We start from the raw sequence: 19,594 nt of genomic DNA, 5'->3' as shown, positions 1-19,594 counted from the left end.
ATCATTCAAATAAAGGAGGACAAATGGCAGGCAGGTGCGGGAAAAAAAGGGCGTTGCTGGGAGTAAGAAAATGCAACAGACAAACCGGTCTTCAGTTGGTAGAGCGAAGATCAAGAACTCACATCGTATCACTTACTATCCACCATGTGAGCAATGGGACAGCGGTGATAAGTGAGGAGTGGTGGGGCTATCAAGGTGCTCTGGCATGCCTGGAATATGATCACTTCACTGTAAACCACAATGTCTGCTACGTAGACCCCAGGAGTGGTGCCCATTCTCAGAATATATGTACACGTATGCAAACACGCTTTTTCTTTCTTTTTTGTGGTGCTGCCTTCATGTAAACCAGGCTATGCCACCCCTTGGTTTATAGCTAGAGCAAAGGGGAGCTCTCTCCACAAGAAATTCACAAACACAGGTTTAAAAAAATTCAAAACATAGCCTTTATTTAATGTACTTGAAGTCATACAATCACAGGAGTATCAAAAATATAAATAAAAACAATAATAAAAGATTCAAAGCATCTCTGGTGATAATCAAGCATTATGAAATAATAATATAACTACCAAATATTATGATTAGTATCACTTGAGAATAAATTCTAAAAGCAGATATTGATGAAAAAAATTCCAAACAATATACACTAATCCTTTAATCATTCCAAACACACTGCACTGCAAATGTCTGCCACTTTAGTGAATACAGCACAATTACCCTCAGTTATCCATTAGACCCCAACCTCCCCTGACTTGATCCCACCTGAACTGCAGTAAACATAGAAAATAAAAATAAATAAAAAAAAAAAAAAAAAAACACAGCAAACCTATCTAGCCAGTGGCTCACAATACACTAAATACTCATTTACACCTTCACTATACAGCCAACAGGCTAGACGGAAGTTTAATACTCTCTTTAAATTTTAGAACAGCATGTCCAGTAAAATTTAAAAGCTATTATAACAGTTGTGATAGAACAGCATCTGGCACAGTGTATAAGCTGTATCAATCTATGAAAATACGAACATTTTTAACATTCACCTCATGTAACACACACAAATACACTAACTTAGTGAACTTATCACCAAATATGAACAATGTAAAGCAGAACGTACCAAATTCTCAGGAACAACTTGTTAGCATGGCTCAGGAAAATGTACTTACATCTAAAACTAGAAAGAGAAAGTTCGTGAACAAACTTTAAGTTGGCTTGAACAAGCCAGTTAATTATGTTAAAACATTAAAATGGTTAAAGACTGCTGATAGTTGTTAAAATGTTGCACAAATTTTGTTGAGCAGAAGCTGCAGAATCCGTGGTGGATGGAAATTTTTTGCTAAGTTCTACAGTGAATGAAGTTCCACCTTAAATTCTGTGCCATGTTAATTTTAGAGCTACTTTAAACTAAGTTCCACCTTAAAGTCTGTGCCACCTTAAATTTAGTGCTATGTTCATAGTGGTTCCACCTTAAATTTAATGCTATGTTAATTGAAATTCCAACTCAAATTCTGTGACACCTTAAATTCAGTGCTATGTTAATTCCAGTTCCACCTTTAATTCTGTGCCACCTTAAATTTAGTGCTATGGTAATTGCAGTTCCATCTTAAATTTATTGCCACCTTAAAAAGAGTTCCATTTTAAATTCAGTGCCACCTTAAAAGAAATTCCACCTTAAATTCTGTGCCACCTCAATTTTATTGCTATGTTAATTAAAATTCCACCTTAAGTTCAGTGCTAACATAAATGCAGTTCCACCTTAATTTCAGTGTCAGTGTAAACTCAGTGCTACCTTAAAAGAAGTTCCACCTTAAAATTAATGCTATTTTAATTGAAGTTCCACCTTAAATGCAGTGCCATGTTAAATTTAGTGCTATTGTATGCCACCTTAATTTTAGTACAATGTTAATTAAAGCTCTACGTTCATTTCTGTTCCACCTTAAATTTAGTGATATTAGCAGTTCTAGCTTAAATTGTTTGCTATGTTAATTGAAATTCCACCTTAAATTCTGTTCCACCTTAAATTTAGTGATGTTAATAGCAGTTCCACTTTAAATTTACTGCTATGTTAACTGAAGTTCCACCTTAAAAATGTTTACTGAAGTTCCACCTTAAATTCTGTGCCATCTTAAATTTAGTGCTATGTTAATACCGGTTCCACCTTAAATTTAATGCTATTTTAATTGAAATTCCACCTTAAATTCTTTGCCATCTTAAATTTTGTGCTAGTTTAATTGAAGTTCCACCTTAAATTCCCTTCCACCTTAAATTTAGTGATTACGTTAATAGCAGTTCCACCTTAAATTTAATGCTATGTTAATTGAAGTTCCACCTTAAAATAAGTCCTATGTTAATAGCAGTTCCACCTTCATTTTAATGCTAGGTTAATTGAAATTCCACCTTAAATTCTGTGTCATCTTTAGTGTTATGTTCATTGAAGTTCCACCTTAAATTTATTGTTATGCTAATTGAAGTTCCACCTTAAATTCAGTGCTAGCTAAGTGCAATTCCACCTTAAAAAATCATTATGTGTGCTGATACTGCTGAGCATTAGGCTGAGAGCATGTGAGACATTGTGCTCCGTGCGAGTTTGTGTGTGTGTGTGAGGGAGGTGGCCATTGTGACATCATGTTTGGCATGCTGCCAACAGTTCGCCCATTCATGGGAAAAAATATCGGCTTTGAACGTTAATTTTTCCGGAAACCGTACGTCGGATCGGTCCAAAAAGCACAAGCGCACTATTCTCGTATATGAGGAACGTTTGTGCAAAATTTGGTGGTTGTACGTCAAAAACTGCGGGCTGTGAAAAGTTTACAAAATTTGAGCACAGAATAATAATAATAATAATAATAATAATAATAATAATAATAATAATAATAATAAGATTACGAAGAACAGTAAGTTGGCTTTTTCAAGCCAACTTAATAAATAATTAGTCTTCTGTATAGTCCATATTAGCATATTTATTTGCAGTAAAAACAACTAGCAGCAGTGATTATAAGCAGCAATAAGGCTAGCAGTAAAAGCTGGAAGCTACATTCAAATGCTGTGTGAACCTCCACAAAGCAGCAGTGTTACTTAGCTGAATGCTAATGAAGATTAAAAAAAAAAAAATACCCACCAAAACAAAAAACAGAAGCATTTGGACAATACAAAACATACCTGGTACAGTAATACGGCGGACGATGTAAATCAGAAGCTACACTTGGTGTTTGTTCCCTCGAGAGTAGCCATGCTAGCTACTTGGCTGAATGTTAATAGAACACAAACCAACATCAAATTACTGGCCGTAGCCGAGCAAACAGAAACCATAGCAATACAGGTGGTGCTCTCGGCAGCACATCTTATCGTACTTAGTCACACTAAACAAATTAAAACGTTTAAAATGTACACCACCGCTGAGTCGCCAATCACACTAACGTTAGCTTAACTCAGCTCCAAGAGGCTACTGCTAACAGGACCCAACGCGTCTCATTGGTGCCCGTCCGCCTGTACCGCGCACTAGCCGAAAAGAAACACACTTTAATTACTGAATACTGACATAACAGCAAAGACAAAGAAGGCGACATACAACCCAACACACCTTTATGCAGCCAATGCTGGATAAGGAGCTCCAGCATCAGGGAACACTGTTATAAACACCCCCGTCCCCCGCTAGCTTAGCCTAGAAGCAATGAAACGAAACTACTCCCAGAACCCCAAGGTGGCTACACATATGCCTGCTCTTAATACCCCAGCTGGCTCAGTACGTGTCTGCTCCCCTAATGAATGACATACACCCGACAGGAAAGGTCTTGTACTGCACAGCCTACATGTCTTTTTTGCTTTCTTTCTTTATTATGTTCTTGCAATTAATGCTATATTTCAAATTTGTCCATTTTTAATTTACTTGAACTTTGTTCAAGTTATTATTGTGTATGACGTTATGTGAGGTTACTTGAGTGTAACAGGCTTTCCGGGAAAAGCCAGTAAAAGGAACACTGCCCCCGTCCTCTACGCCCTCATCCCCCGCCCTCTACATTTTCTTTGGAAAGCTGAGCACCAGCTACTCCTCACTGAGGATGCACGATGCAGTAACAGAAACAAGCTGCTTTCGTCACAGCACAGAGGCTCAGGGTAAGTTTTAGTATCAGCTCACACTGCCTTCATAGATTACATGCACGCCCCTTTCCCGGATTCTACGTTTCACAAAAGAACACAGAGCTGTTTCTGAAATTTACCATGAATTCCAGATAACCTCAGCTTGGAAGGAAAGTCATTCAGAAGAGGAAACAAAGAAAACAACAGCACTTCTTTTCAGGACACTGAGGTTGATTTTATATTTCATAAATTTCCATGAACATGTAATTTTTTTATTATTATCTATGTATCATAATAATCTACTTATAACAGGTTTGTGCTGGTTTCATGCTCATTTTGGTGTTTCACATAAGCAAAAAATAAGTTTATTTCACTGTAGCTGCCTAATATATAGCGCTTATCTGAATGTTTTATCATATTGACCGTTTTTTTACCAATCTAAATACACAGTAGATGTATTATTGGTTTATTTTTCAGTGTGACATGCCATTCACGTGTGTACTTCATGTATGCTGTTCATGTTTCATTTGTCTTAGTTTACTTAGTTTATTTTAATCTTGTTTTCAGTATTTCTGCATTAAGGACAATATTAATTTAAGATGATGTAGCTCTGTGAAACAACCATATTTGAACATTGTGAACAATTCCAGTATTTGAACAAAGATGAGAACACAACAGTAAGAGAGCAGCAGGTCCTGTTTAAAATGAACAGAAATTGAGAATTCAAATTAGGAAATTCAAAATCTTTTAACTGCTGCCAGATATCAGTGTTCTGTAGTGCTGACACTGTGAGGAATGTTTGGTTTTTCACAGGTGAATAATTCAGTTCACTGTAAAGATGTCTGACACTGCTGCTTCGCTCTCTAACACGGGGGGTGGCTACACCATTGTGACCCACGTGATCTCCCCACCAACATCAACTGAACCTGGGCAAATTGTCTCCACTGGAGGTCCGCTTCAGAAATTTCTGAAAGGAGAACCAAAAGCATTAGGAGTAAGTCATTGAAGCAAGTCATGTGCTACCCTGGGCACAAGGAGGATGCTGGAGGCAGGGTGCAGAGTTGCAGCAGGCATTTCACTATAATTCGAAGCTCAAACACAGCCACAACAATGAAACAAAACCAAAGACACTCAAGCCACTTTTCATTAGCTTCTAGCTAGATTTTTCAGTTCTTTTCTTACTCAAGCTTTTCAGCTCTTCAGTTCTCCTGGGCTTCTGCTCACCCCTGTTCTCTCGAGTTCGGGCTGGGACTGGAGGCTTGAGGGGGGTGAGACACATGTACACTGAAGGTTGCCGCTCCACCAGCAGGCTCCTGACCATCTGGTCACCACCTGATGCTCCTCAAGCTGTTTCCATCACTTTTCAGCGTCATGGAAGACAGCTTGCAGCTCCCGCCAGCTGGTCAACGTGAGGCAAAGTGAAGCAGCCTCGCTGCAGAACAGGGGGCGGGGCCCAGGCAGCCGAGTTTGGGAGTTGCTTCCCACCTTTGTGCCTCTCGTTATAAAAATACATACATGGGCGCTAGTTGAAGAGAGTAGGTCAAAAACATGTGTGAGTCAAAGCCAGTATAACAAACAGTCTGAAACAACAGTACCAAAAAGAGGAACCAAGAAACGAGAAACCAAAAAAAAAAAGATACAAAAAGGAAAATGAAGGCTCGATATGCAACAGGTAAAGCTGCAGTGTTTCGCAATATGTATGCTTAGCAACAAGTATGACAAACAAACATGTATTTGGGTCATTCTACAGAAACATCCATTTTTGTGTCCCTTGTGTTTACAGTTATAGTACTTTTGAAAAACATGTTAAGGTTCCAATTTATTTAGAACCCATTTCCAACGAAGTTGGGATGCTGCACAAAATGCAATAATATGCAAATCATTTAAACCCTATATTTCATTGAAAATAGTACAAAGACAACACATCAAATGTTGAAACTGAGAAATTTGATTGTTTTTCAAAAATATGTGCCCATTTTAAATTTGATCCCAACAACACATTTCAAAAAAGTTGGGATGGGGGCAACAAAAGGCTGGTAAGGTAAAACACCTGGTGGTTAATTGGCAACAGGTCAGTAACGTGATTGAGTATAAAATTACCTTCTCAGAGAGGCTGAGTCTTTAAGAAGTAAAAATGTAGAGGGATTCACCACCCTGTGAAAGACTGCACAGGCAAATTGTGCAACAATTCAAGAATAATGTATCTCAATGTAAACTAGCAAAGAACTTGGGGATTTATCATCTACAGTGTATAATGTCATTAAAAGGTTCAGAGAACCTGGAGAAATCTCCGTATGCAAGGGACAAGGCAAAAATACAATTAAAAAAGACATGATTCTGTAGTGTAAATTACTGCATGAGCTCAGAAACACTTCTGAAAAACCACTGTCTGTGAAAACAATTCATTACTGCATCCACAAATGCAAGTTAAAACTCTAAAACACAAAGAAGAAATCTTATATAAAAAGGATCCAGAAATGCTGCCGCCTTCTCTGGGCCCAAGCTCATTTAAAATGGACTGACAAATCAAAATGTGAAAATTTGAAAATCATGGACAATTTGTGCTCTGGGCTATAGAGCACTCAGCTTTTTATCCGTGCACAGTTCAAAAGCCAGTATTCATGTTGGTATATGGGGGGCATTATTGCACATGGCATGGGTGATGTGCACATCTGTGAAGGCACCATCAATGCTGAACAATGGATACATGTTTTGGCAACATATGCTGCCATCCAAACAATGTCTTTTTTTCAGAGAAGGCCCTGCTTATTTCAGCAAGACAATGACAAACTACATGCTGCATGTATTACAGCCTCATGGCTCCATATTAAATGAGTCTGGGTGCTAAACCTGCCTGCCTGCAGTCCAGACCTGACATCCACTGAGAACATTTTGCGCTTTATGAAATGAAAAATACTCTAAATGAGATGCTGAACTATTAAGCAGCTGAAATCCTATATCAAACAAGAACGGGAAAACATTTCACTTTTAAACCATTGCAGTTGGTCTCCTCAGTTCCCAAATGCTTGCAGATTGTTGTCAAAAGAAGAGGTGATGTAACATAGTGGTAAACATGCCCTCTTTTTTGGAACATGTTGTTGGCATCAAATTCAAAATGGGCATATATTTTTCAAAAAACAATCCAATTTCTCAGTTTCAACATTTGATATATTGTCTTTGTAGTATTTTCTTTTAAAAAATTGGTTTACATGATTTGCATATCATTGCATTCCATTTTTATTTACATTCTGCACAGTGTCCCAACTTTTGTATCTTTTAAAATAATACATTATTTTAACAATTACACCTTCTTAAGCCATCAATTTAGCAATATTGTTTTTTAAATCACTTATATAGAATTCCAAGCACAACAGAAGCGCTTGTCCTCACAGTCATATGTGCATCAAGGGTAAGTGCCATATTTTCATGATTAACAATCACAATACACAGTTTTTAATATGAAAATTTTATGTACTGAAGGAAAAAGTTTTGCAACATCCATATCACTCACCTGTTGTACCACCACTCCTGCCAATTTTATCAGCAACTGCTTCAACCAAGCACTTCTTATGACTGGAGATGGGTCTTTCATATGTCAAGACTTTCAAGCATGAATTGCCCATTTAACGTCCTGCCTCAGCAACTCAATGAGGTTCAAGTTAGCCGCTCTAAAATCTTTGCTCATTGCTGCATAGCCCAGTTGTAATTGTTCTTCACATCGTGAACTGGTTACCAGACATTGTCCTGCAGGATTTTATGGTAGAGAGCAGAATACATGGTTCCGTCAATTATGGCAAGCCACAAATCAGCAATTTATCCCCACGCCATCACACTGCCACCACCATGTTTCTCTGTTGGTATGATGTTCTCATTGTGGAATACTGTGTTAGCTTTATGCCTGATGTACTTTTTGACTTTTGACTTATCAGTCCACTGAACATTATTCCAAAAGCCTTTGTACATCTGAGTTGACCAGGACCTGTGGTTCTATAGATGTTCATTGGGGTCCTTTTGTGATTTCCTAAATGAATCTTCTTTGTGCTTTTTGGTTTGATTGGCTGGTCACTTCTGGAAGATTCACCACTCTTCCACATTGTGACGATGCAACAGAATTCAGACGCTCGTGCATGAAAAATGTGAACAGGGCTTTATTCACGTTCGACAAAGGCGTGGTCAAAAAACATGCGTGGGTCATAACCAGAAAGCAGCAAAATATCACCGAAGTGATCATAACCAAAAGCAAACAAAACCAAGGGAGTGATCAGATATCGTCGTCAAAAACCAGGCCAAAAAGTCAAAACACAGATCCAAAAACAGTCAGCAAAGGTACAAGAAGGGACAGGCAAAAATCATGGTCAGTTACACAAAACGGAGGTCATAACAGGCAGTCGCAAATAGATCATAGAAACGCTCAGCAAGTTCAAATAGAAACAATACCTCGCAACGACTAAGACTAAAGCCCGGGCTTATAAACTATACTAGATGAATCATATGACAACAAACACAGGTGCATATATTTAGTACTCAGGTGATTGTGAGCGCTGATAGGTGCGTGCATGACCATCCAAAGTCATATGATCTCCCGAGGGATTGTGGGCAATGGAGTCCGTTCTGGACTCCGCGTCCGAGGTAAGTTGCTCAGTCACATGATCTCCTAATGCACTGTGGGAAATGTAGTCTGAGTCCGCCTGAGGCGTGACACACATTTTCTCCATTTGGACATAATGGTTTTGCTTTTGGGTTAAAGGAGTCTCAAAGCCTCAGAAATGGCTGTGTAACCCTTGATGGACTGATATGTTTCAGTAACTTTCTTTCTCAATTCTTCCTAATTACTTTTTTTTTTGTGTTGTAGTGTGCTGCTGGCTTACTTCACACTGCTTGAAAGGTTCAATTTAAGTGATATTTAGATTAAACAAAGCCAGCAGTAATGAAGCCAGGGTGAGTCTATTTAAGGGGTTGGCAACTCAGATGTTAAGAAGAGCCATTCTGTCTTTTCAATAACAATCAAATCACCTTGGGAGCCACAATATTTTATGTCCGTTTTACCATATTGGCTGTAAATATGTTTCAGTATGTGCTAATGTCTTAGTATAGGCCAAAAATATTAATGAAAAAATGCTTACCTCAACTTACTTTCCTCTTTTGCGACTTTTTAGAGTTTCACAGTTTCTCGTTGCAGCTTAAACATATTAGGAAACCAACTGGAGTGATTATAAATGCAAATAAGTCCAATTGTCTCCAAATTATTAAGTGTCTTGGGTGTTTTGGGTGTTGAGCTAGAGAATACAAATTTATGTATATCCTGTTCAATGGTTTCCCACCAGTATCTGTTACCAGTAATTGTTGTGTACAAAGCTCACCAGGATGACCGTAACTAAGAGAGGAGTGAGCCCAGGTAATCAAACAGGCACGAAATTGACTAGTACATAAAGCTTATCAGGTGGACAGTTAGCAGAGACATTAACTCTTTCAAGTGTTTTAGTTATCTCATCATCAATTTCTCAACGAATGGATGAGATAGGATAGCACCAACTCTGTAAGCATGAAGTGTCTACCTCAACTATGAATGGCTTTGAAGGATCTGGGTGTTTTAGAATGGGTGAAGACTTTTTTTAGATTGTGAAAAGCTTTCTCTTCTGCTGCACCCCATGCTAACTTTTTAGATTCTCCCTTAAGAAGAACTGTGAGAGGTGCGGAGATAGAACTGAAGTTGCTTCAACTGCTTCAACTTTCTGCCCATCCATGAGAATTCCCTGTGCGCTGATTATGTTCCCTAGAAAGGAGACTCTTTCTAAATGAAATTCACATTTCTCTCCCTTGACGAACAAATCATTCTCTTGTAGGAATTGCAAACTTGATAGACTTGATGTATATAGGTGTCATAGTCGGGTGAATAGATCATGATGTCATCGATGTACGCAATGACAAATTTTCCTATCATGTCACCGAAGATGTTGTTGATGAAAGATTGAAAGACTGACGGGGCATTAGACAGACCAAAAGGCATGACTGAATACTCGTAGTGCGCCCTAAAGGTAATGAACGCACTTTTCCATTCATCCCCCTCCTTGATGCGTATCAAATTGTAGGCATTATGAATGTCTAATTTGGTGAAAAAACTGGGCACCCCGAAGTTGTTCAAGGGCGACAGGCATAAGAGGTCAGGGATAGGCAAATGTTTCAGTGATGTTGTTGAGAGCTCGATAGTCAATACAAGGCCTGAGACTTCTTGACAAAGAAGAACCCTGATGCAGCTGGGGAAGTTGATGGACAGATAAAACCTTGAGCTAACGCCTCATCAATGTACTCTCCCATACATCTCTCTTCTTCTTGCATTAGTGGGTACGCACATGGTTTAAGCAAAGTAGCACCTTCTATGATATCTATAGAGCAATCATTAGGATAGTGAGGGGTAAGTTTAGTGGTATTCTTCTTGTTGAAAACTTCAAGCAGATCATAGTAATCAGGGGGAATTTATGTAATGTGAGTGGGTTCTGGACTCTCAAGGGTGGACTGAGACCTGAAGTTGAGCCACCACATCTAAACAAAGGAAGTTTCTCTCAGTTCCAGAGTCGATTAGCGCTGTAACAACAGAGAGAGAAGAATGACGGTAGAGGATGGTAACAGAAGTGCATACTTCGAAACCAACCCCTTTGTGGGAGCACTTACCACTGGATTTTAATCCATGTAATTGCGACTGGATAATCTCCTCACTGGATAGCCTGGAAGAGTCACACTGCATGGGTTCTGGAACCGAATTGGAGCAAGCACTGGACTGGTAGCAGGAGTTGGAACTGGAGCTGAAGCTGGGACTGGAACAGGAACAACTGAGTATGGGGAAAACTTTTATGCAAGGGTCACTTTTGTAGAAGTTGATCTAAGCATATGGAAGGGTCTACGAGCTGGTCAGGAGGCAGATTGTCATCTTTACATGCTAATTCGGTCAGAACTTCAGGATTGAGTCAGTTGCTAAATGCTACAAAAAGTGCAGGTTCATTCCAGTCACTGGCGGCTAGTGTACTGCCTTGCTTTAGCTTGCACAGAAGTTCTCTGTTTGAACGTCCTTTTTGAGGATGGTTGAAAATTGTCTTAAAGTCTTTCAAAAATTGCTCATGAGATAGATCTTGCAAACGAGACTACTCTGCGGTAGCCTATTCGAATACATTTTCCGAAAGACATGAAATAACAAAAACAATTTTAGCCTGGTCAGTACTAGCAGGGGTATTACTGAAACACACAGAGCACTGTAACAAAAACCCTCTACATTTATTAGGAGATCCATCAAACTTGTTGGATTCACTCATGGGGAATGTTGGGGTCTGTCTCACAGAAACTGGCTTGTTAGTAGTGGAAACTGAGAGTAGATGCAGGAGCTGTTTTAAAAACGGTTAGATCTCACAGCTGAGCAGCGATATCATTTATTCCAGACAGGAGCTGGGGAGCTGGGTCTGCTGCTCGGCATGTTGCTGAGTCAGGTTGCTGACTGACCGAATAACATCCACCAGCACTTGCTGATGATGACCCAGGAGCTGACCTTGTTTGTTAAGGACCTTCTGCACAGCCTCCATGTCTGCTGTCTGCGTGGTGGCGAAGTATCCTGTAACGGTGGCAGATGGAACCAGGCGCTCACTTTAGAGGCTTGAGTCAAGATCTTTAATGCCGAAGTGGTTGTCCAAAATCAAAGTTGGTAAAGAGAAGCAGAAAGTCAAAAATCAGAAAACCAATATAGAACAAAAGGGTAAAGCTAGAGTCAAGATCATAAATGGAAAATGGATCATACACAGGATAGCAGTCAGGAACATGGGAGGAACGCACATCAGTATGCACATGGACATGACAATACTTCTCAATGAGGGCTTACAAAGAGACTGGTTAAATACAGAGTGACAAAAGTGTGCAATTAGAAGTCCGGAGATGAAGAACGCTGATAGGTGGATTGGTGAGAGTCCTGAGTCATGTGATGCAGCAAGGAGTTCTGGGAATTGGAGTCCCGAGCGACCTCACTGGTTGTAGTTTCAGCCAGGCCAGAGGGAGGTGTGAGAGTATATTTGCTGTTATGATCTATATTTTTCTGCATTATTTTACTGATTTGACATGGAATGACATACAGAAACATTCCAAATCCTTATTTTATTTATATATCCTACATGCGCTTAAAGTTTCATTAAAATTCACTCATTTGAGTGCTACTGAAAATGTGTTTGCATAAGCTGCAATAGAGGTCTACAGTTTTCAGTATTCAAATGCAGTAAGTACTGATATCAATCAAATATCTGTTTTTTTTTTTTTCTTCCACAGATTGTTCAAATAATGATCGGTTTGTTGACATTCTTGCTTGGTATTCTGATAACCTACTACAGACCCGCATTGTCTGCCTACAGTGGAATTGTATTTTGGGGTGCTTTGGTGGTAAGCTTTATTCATTTATTCTATCACATAGAAATACTTCTATAAATATTCCCCAATACCAGGGGTATTGCAGATGAAACATATCAGAAAACCAGCTGAGTGTTTGTAAACGCAAATATGTAAGTTTTGCTCCAAATTACCGATGTTTGTCTTAAATCTTTCTCTGTGACTTTTCATTAGCTACTAGCTAGGCCAGACTGTTGTCTGTGTTGCTAAAGTGATCAGCAGTCTGCTTGCCAACCTTCAGGATTAAAGGGTGAATTAGCAATTATATATTAACTCCAGCATTTAAGACCATTTATTGTTAAAACTGTATTAGAACAATCAGCAGAGCTTTATTTTACTACAAAGGATTATTTTATTTTTACCTAAAAATGTAATTCTGTTGTGGAGCCACAACAGGGCAGTAAAAGAGCTGCATGTTGCTGACCCCTGCTCAATACCAATTTAAATGAAAACTGTTGCATTTTTCCTCTCATTCAGTACATCAGCACTGGCTCTCTGGCTGTTTCAGCAAGTAACAAGCTTCATCACTGTGTGGTATGTAAACACTAACTACAGTTTTAGTGTTTTTATGTTCATTGCAGAAAGATGCTTTGAGACTTATTACAATATTACTTTACATTAAAACTGTACTGTGTTGTCAATGCATTATTTATTTATAATTGATAAGTGAACTATATTATCTATTACTAAGAAATAATTAGGTCCCACTTTCAAACTGTTTTTTTTTCTCATGTTGTAAAACAAGCATATTCTGGTAGTTGTAACAGCATGTTTCTTCTTATGCAATTAGACATGTGTAACAGTGTGATGGTAATCATGTTTGTATCAACTGAGGTTTAATTACCTACATTATGAGAGTATTTACATTGCATCTGCATAGGAACTGATAACATTCGTAACATTTTGCTTGTTGTATGCTTGTATATTCGGGCATGTTAACCTAATCAAAGTCTGTAATGTTTTAGAATATTAATCCTGTCTTTTTGATGGTCTGTATATAGATGCAGTAAAATTGAAGATTATTAATTCAGATATTGGTTTTAGGGTACTACAAAACAACACCTGTTTTAATGAATTCTATCGAAATGTTACTTTAACAGATATGTGCTGTTGATGTGTAAATACAGTCATAATACATGTGTTTTAAAGCCAGAGGATTGGTTCAGTTACCATGATACAACACAAACTGTACTACTGTAATTCGTCTGTGACAGTGAATACATCACCTGTAGTTACATTGTTGTTACATGATATACATGCCTTTACCTAATACACTGATAACGTACATGACTTAAGAGCAGACATCAAAACAATTATGCTAATGCATTTCAAAAGGAAAGTCTTTTTCCAGATGTGGCAACTTTAAAGGATCTAAATATGAACTTCTGTAAAATTCAGTTTGTGCTTGACAAAAAGAATTTCACATTAATCAGTTTAGTTTACATCTTTAGCATTTTAATTGTGCAGGAATTCCCCTGTAAGGAATATAAAGTTTGATTTTGAACTAATGTGATTATCAGTATAATTATTTATACTAAATAGAGTGCAAATCCATGGATTTCAACAATAGAAATAATAAAAAAAAGTTTGGCAAAATATGGTGAAAAACAAAGTGATGTATATTTAGTTCTGAGCAAATAAATTTAGGCACCTAAGCACACTTTTAAAACCATTTATCTTGGAATTAAATGTGTTTTGCTTGTACACAGTATATCATTAGAATCAGAGTAAACACCAAATACAATAAAAAGTCACATGAGTTTCCTTTTTGAATAAAGTCATTCTTGTGAGCTAGTTTGAAGGAAAACATTCTATGTTTGGCATAGAATTGTGTTGCCTTTTTAAAATAATCCTGCCTAGTTAGACTTATATGTTAAATATCCTTCTATTACAACATGCTATTAAAATAAAAAATTATTTTTTTGATAAATATTCACAGCTTCATTTGAGATGTTTGACACACAGTTGTTGCCATTATTTTTGAGGTTGGTGTATGATGCCACATATTTGAGCAGGAGGTTGTATTGTTCTGTGGAAAAAATATAAGGCAGTGCAGCTTTTTGGTGTAATTTTCAGTCACAGGATTAAAAAGAAACTACTGTTAAACCACACAGGTTTCCTGTCAATAAAAGGAAAGAGTTGGGAAACCTGGGCAACCTTGGCTGTGCCCAACTAGTTGAATAAAACTTCATTCTTATATGACTTTCTTGATTTTCCCTGAGCTCATGAGGTCATGAGGATGAAATCATGAGGATGGCAAGATGCCAGTCATGGAGTCCATGTGCAACAGATCAGCAAAAATCAAGGAAAGGAGATAAGACAGGGCGTTAAATTCCACTACTTGGATACAGAGCAAATGGCAAGACTTGTTATTTCAGACTAAATATAACTGATGTAGAGCAGAGACGCCACATATCTGTGTTTTGTTGCAGTAGATGAGTTATTGTAGTGTTCAGATGTCTTCACTGACCATCAGATCCGATTATCAGATTGGTGAAGAGAGCAATTGAGCTATACAATCTTGACTTTACAAGCTAACTTGCAGGCAGCTCAGTTGAAATTACTTGAAGTCAGCTAGTCTCAAGACTCAAGTACAGTGGATAGCATGTGCTTCCTCTCTGATCATACAATCCCACATTTTATTTAACAAATGTTATTTCAGTTGCCTGTTGTGTTTCAGAATGACTGTAATTTTGGAAATCAAAGTAGTTGAATGAGAATTTGTCTGTCCATCTTTTGCTTTTGTTTTCTGATTCTCATCTAGGTAAGGGGTGCTCTGGTAATGAATGTGTTAAGCACCATAATTGCAGGATTAGCCACCATCCTGCTTTCCCTGGATTTGATGATAGTACCACTGTTAAGTGATTGCATATATGGTTCTAGAGACCCTGATTGCATCTCTGAGGTAAGGTTTTTGGTTTTTTTGTAACATGACAATCAGTTGTGCACTGCATGCTTTTATTATTACACATCTGTGTGTGCCAAAAGTATGTGAACCTTTGCTTTCAGCATCTGGAACAGCTTCACCTCTGTTATGTTGGTGGGTTTCCTCTCATCAACTGCTTGCTTCAAGTCCTTCCACAACATTTCTATAGGATTAAGGTCAGGACTTTGACTTGGCCATACCAAACATCAACTTATTCTTCTTTATCTATTCTTTGGTAGAACGACTTATGTGGTTAGGATTGTTGTCTTGCTGCGTGACCCATGTTTTCCGAAGTTTCAGCTCACAGACAGCTGTCCTGACAGCCTTTCCTCTACAATTTGCTGGCATAATTCAGAGTTCTTTGTTCCATCAGTGATAGCAAGCCATCCTGGCCCAAATGCAGCAAAATAGACCTGAACCATGATACTACCATCACCATGTTTCACAGATGGGATAAGGATTTTATGCTTAATGCAGTGTTGTTCTTTCTCCAAATATAACTCCTCTCATTTAAACCAAAAAGATATATTTTGGTTTTATCTATCCACAATACATTCTTCCAATAGCCTTCTGGCTTGTCAGTGTAATCTTTAGCAAACTGCAGATGAGCAACAATGTTCTTTTTGGAGAGCAGTGGCTTTCTCCTTGCAGCCCTGCCATGCATACCATTTTGTTCTGTGTTCTCCTGATAGTGGACATTAAAAATAGCCACTGTGAGACAGGCTTTTAGATGCTTAGAAGTTACCCTGACTTCCTTAGTGACCTCGCAGACTATTACACACCTTGCTCTTGGTGTGATCTTTGTTGAACGACCACTCCTGGGGAGCGTAACAGTGGTCTTGAATTTCCTCCATTCGTACACAGTCTGTCTGACTGTGGATTTGGAGTCCAAACTCTTTAGAGATGGTTTTGTAACCTTTTCCAGCCTGATGAGCATCAACAACTCTTCTTCTGAGGTCCTCAGAAATCTCCTTTGTTCGTGCCATGATACACTTCCACAACCATGTGTTCTGAAGATCAGACTGTGACAGATCCCTGTTCTCTTAATAAAACAGAGTGGTCACTCACACCTAATTGCCATCCCACTGACTCTAATTTCACCTTCAAATTATCTGGTAATCCTAAAGGTTCACATCCTTTTGCCACTCACAGATATTTAATACTGGATCATTTTCTTCAATACATAAATGACCAAGTCTAAAATTTTTGTCTCATTTGTTTCATTTGGTTCTCTTTATCTACTGTTAGGACTTGTGTGAAAATCTAATGAAGTTTTAGGTCAATTTTTATTTTTTATTATTTTTTTTTTTTGCAGAAATATAATAATAAAGGATTCATAAACTGGTATGAACTGTTATCGCTGTTGTCGGAACCAAACCTTGTATATCCAAAATGACATATATGAGAAAGAAAAAACACACTTTCCTTTTAATGTAGGAAAAGTATGAAACCAGACTTTTTTTCTAAATGACTTTGAGCCATTTCTTTTGGTCTATTCATCACGGAACTTGCACACTATGCAATAGGCATTTTCAAATTATGTCCAAAACTGAAAAACAATAAAAATACAGATATAAGGTTTTGTTCCAATAGCAGCAAATGTGTGTGTTTATACCCTTTTTGCTTTTTACCTGTTGCTAAAAAATACATTTGCCATTTTGTTGAATGAAAGGTGATTTCTTTTTTTCAAAAAAAATTAAATTGTTAATGTTAATCTTGTTAATCAACCAACTAGCATTTGTTTTTGTGGCTATTCACATGGCTTTGGAAACTGCATAGTTCATAAACATTAAAAAGAACCAGATTATGATGAAATTAACTTCTTTTTTATTTTTTTAGGGTCTGACCATGAGCGTTCTTGTAGTGCTGTTGATTTTTTCCATAGTGCAGTTCTTCATCTCCATCTTCGTCTCAACCTTTGCTTGTAAAGCCACCTGCAGCGCTGAACCTTCTGTGGGTATCAGAATTAATAAAGACAATTTTAGAGATGCAATAAAATACCCAATGGGAGTATTTCCTTTTTATTGTTGTTTCTGAGGTTTTGTTGTTTACACTGCCCCCCTTTAACCATAAGATGACTGTCAGTGAACATGGTTTACACGTTTGCTATCTGCTGTAATGACCTTGTAAAGTGTCTCGTCCTATATGAACTATGCAGCTTATGAATCTCTGTATGTCTGTAGGTGAACATCACTGTGGTTTCAAACCAAGCAGGATGTCCTCCTTACACAAGTGAACAGGTACTAATATGTAAAATTAGCCTTGGAGTCTAAGAGTTAATACTGTAAAGTTACATTTAAATATGTTACAGTTCTGTATAGTATAATTACAGCCTTTTGGTAGCAACTAAGCTGCCACTAATTTGCTATATAAAGTTTACAGTCTACAGCTTTTACAATGTGTACATACTCTTTGTTTTACAGTATCCACTGAATGCAGTCAACGGTGCCACCATGAACAATCCACCTGTGGAAAGTCCTCCAGCATACAGTGAGATAAAAGGCCAAACAGATAACTGAGACTAAAAATCTCCAGATGAAACATCACAACAACACTATATATGCACTGCTACTGTAGAACTATACAGTGTTATATATGTTTTATTTATTATCAGAATATATGCTACGTTGCTTATTTTTGTTTTGCAGCCTTTGATGTTATTTATATGATGTTTGTTGTAGGACACTGTATGACATTCACAACATTTAAGAATGGTGAAACTGGTTAGCTTTAGATTAAATACTGTAAAAAGGTTAAAACAAAATCAATTAATGTTTCTTTTATATAAATTACTGTATGTCCAAACCTACATTAATGTATGTAATATAATTGATAATGTGTTAACATGTAAAATCCATATTCATTATTGGTTGTAAACATTTCGAAACATAATTAATAATGATGAGTTTCAACTTTAGTCCAGGTACTGCTAAGAAGTCAATAACTGATGAATGTATAGCTTCGACATACAGTTTGCAAGCATAATCTTATATAATCCTATAATCTTCTTACTAATTCTGAACAGTTACCTACTTTATACAATTAAAAATGTCTAAAACTAATGAATCCTTTTAACTTTACTCATGAGTTTCCTCAATATTTAGCCATAACACATATTTACTGTCACTTTATTAGACACATGTAACTTGCTGGAACACACTGTGGCAGTAGCAGTGACACTGAGGTATGTAGAACCACAACAACACTGTTGTGTATTATCTTGTCTCACATGTCTGTGAAATATCCCCTGGTATTCAGGGGCTCCCATGTTGGCTGGCTAGTTTAAATGCCACCACACACTAGATGTGCCGCATCACATTTCACAGCATCCAAAAATTTGAAACCACTGATTTAAAGAAGGTATGAACACCGTTGCGTGCCAACGCTTGATCTTGAGCACTATTCATCATCTCAGCACTCCATAGCATGCCACGTAGGCCTTTGCTACATTAAATTAAAGCCATATTGAGATCACAGAAAGTCACAGTACATCACATTTGGCTTTCATTTTACACAGACAAAGCAGTTCTTTTAGATAATCAGGTTTTCTCAGCTAACGTTACTATCCTAGACTTTTTCAGCTTTTAACTTTCAGCTTAAAAACAGCCAGTTTGTGAAAAGGTAGTAACCTGATACCAAGTGTGTAAGTGAAGTTGAGCACTTTATTTCATTAAATTTATACACAGAATAATAGTTAACTGGCTCACCCTGCCGGTGAGCAGCACTATCCTACGTGACGCTATGTGACACTATACAACGCTGCACATCTGGCACGATTCTTATGCTTACACAGCAGTGTCACAAAACTCTGTAGATGCGTACAAACCTGAAGTGAACATGTTTGCATTTATAGTTAGCAATTTTGTCATTGCAATATTCTCTATTATATGACAGAGTTCTCAAACAGGCACCTGTAGAGGTGAACCTGCTCTTTTTGAAAGAAGTGCTGCTAATGAGCTCTAATGGACAGCATAACGACAAAATCAGGGACCCCCAGATTTTGAGACATCAGGGGTTCCACGAGGTTAACCAAAACCCCCCGTATTAAGCACCTTGAGAACTGAACACTTATTGCAACACCACACATGCACACTACCATATCAGTGTCACTGCTGTTCTGAGACAGCACGCTGCTGTACACTAGTTGTTAATCATAAACATTTGTACATTTTCAAATTCTGA

General features: G+C 37.8%; 1 protein-coding gene and 1 long non-coding RNA gene across 4 annotated transcripts; one reads left to right on the top strand and one right to left on the bottom strand.

The window, feature by feature from the left end:
• Positions 1–419: 419 nt before the first annotated feature.
• LOC118808579 lies at positions 420–3,909 on the bottom strand. Its single transcript, XR_005007284.1, has 2 exons — positions 3,154–3,909; positions 420–1,168 (listed from the first exon to the last, which is right to left on the bottom strand). It is a non-coding gene; the product is annotated as an uncharacterized LOC118808579 (long non-coding RNA).
• Positions 3,910–4,001: 92 nt separating this feature from the next.
• On the top strand, positions 4,002–19,442 carry LOC118808577 (membrane-spanning 4-domains subfamily A member 4D-like). 3 transcript variants are annotated; one of them, XM_036571351.1, is made up of 10 exons: positions 4,002–4,107; positions 4,224–4,300; positions 4,885–5,065; positions 12,370–12,480; positions 12,964–13,020; positions 15,251–15,391; positions 15,496–15,588; positions 17,252–17,365; positions 17,596–17,652; positions 17,836–19,442. In XM_036571351.1, exons 3-10 carry the CDS (start codon positions 4,910–4,912, stop codon positions 17,929–17,931), a joined length of 825 nt encoding a protein of 274 aa, XP_036427244.1. In that variant the 5' UTR covers positions 4,002–4,107; positions 4,224–4,300; positions 4,885–4,909; the 3' UTR covers positions 17,932–19,442. The 3 variants fall into 3 exon arrangements, with proteins under 3 accessions (XP_036427244.1, XP_036427246.1, XP_036427245.1); XM_036571352.1 differs by lacking the exon at positions 15,496–15,588 and having other exon boundaries at positions 4,005–4,107; XM_036571353.1 differs by lacking the exons at positions 15,251–15,391; positions 15,496–15,588.
• The last annotated feature ends 152 nt before the right edge of the window (positions 19,443–19,594 follow it).

This window comes from Colossoma macropomum, unplaced genomic scaffold, assembly GCF_904425465.1.
Source record: "Colossoma macropomum unplaced genomic scaffold, Colossoma_macropomum, whole genome shotgun sequence".
In the NCBI taxonomy this organism is placed as follows: domain Eukaryota; kingdom Metazoa; phylum Chordata; class Actinopteri; order Characiformes; family Serrasalmidae; genus Colossoma; species Colossoma macropomum.
This window is presented reverse-complemented; position numbering and strand designations above follow the sequence as displayed.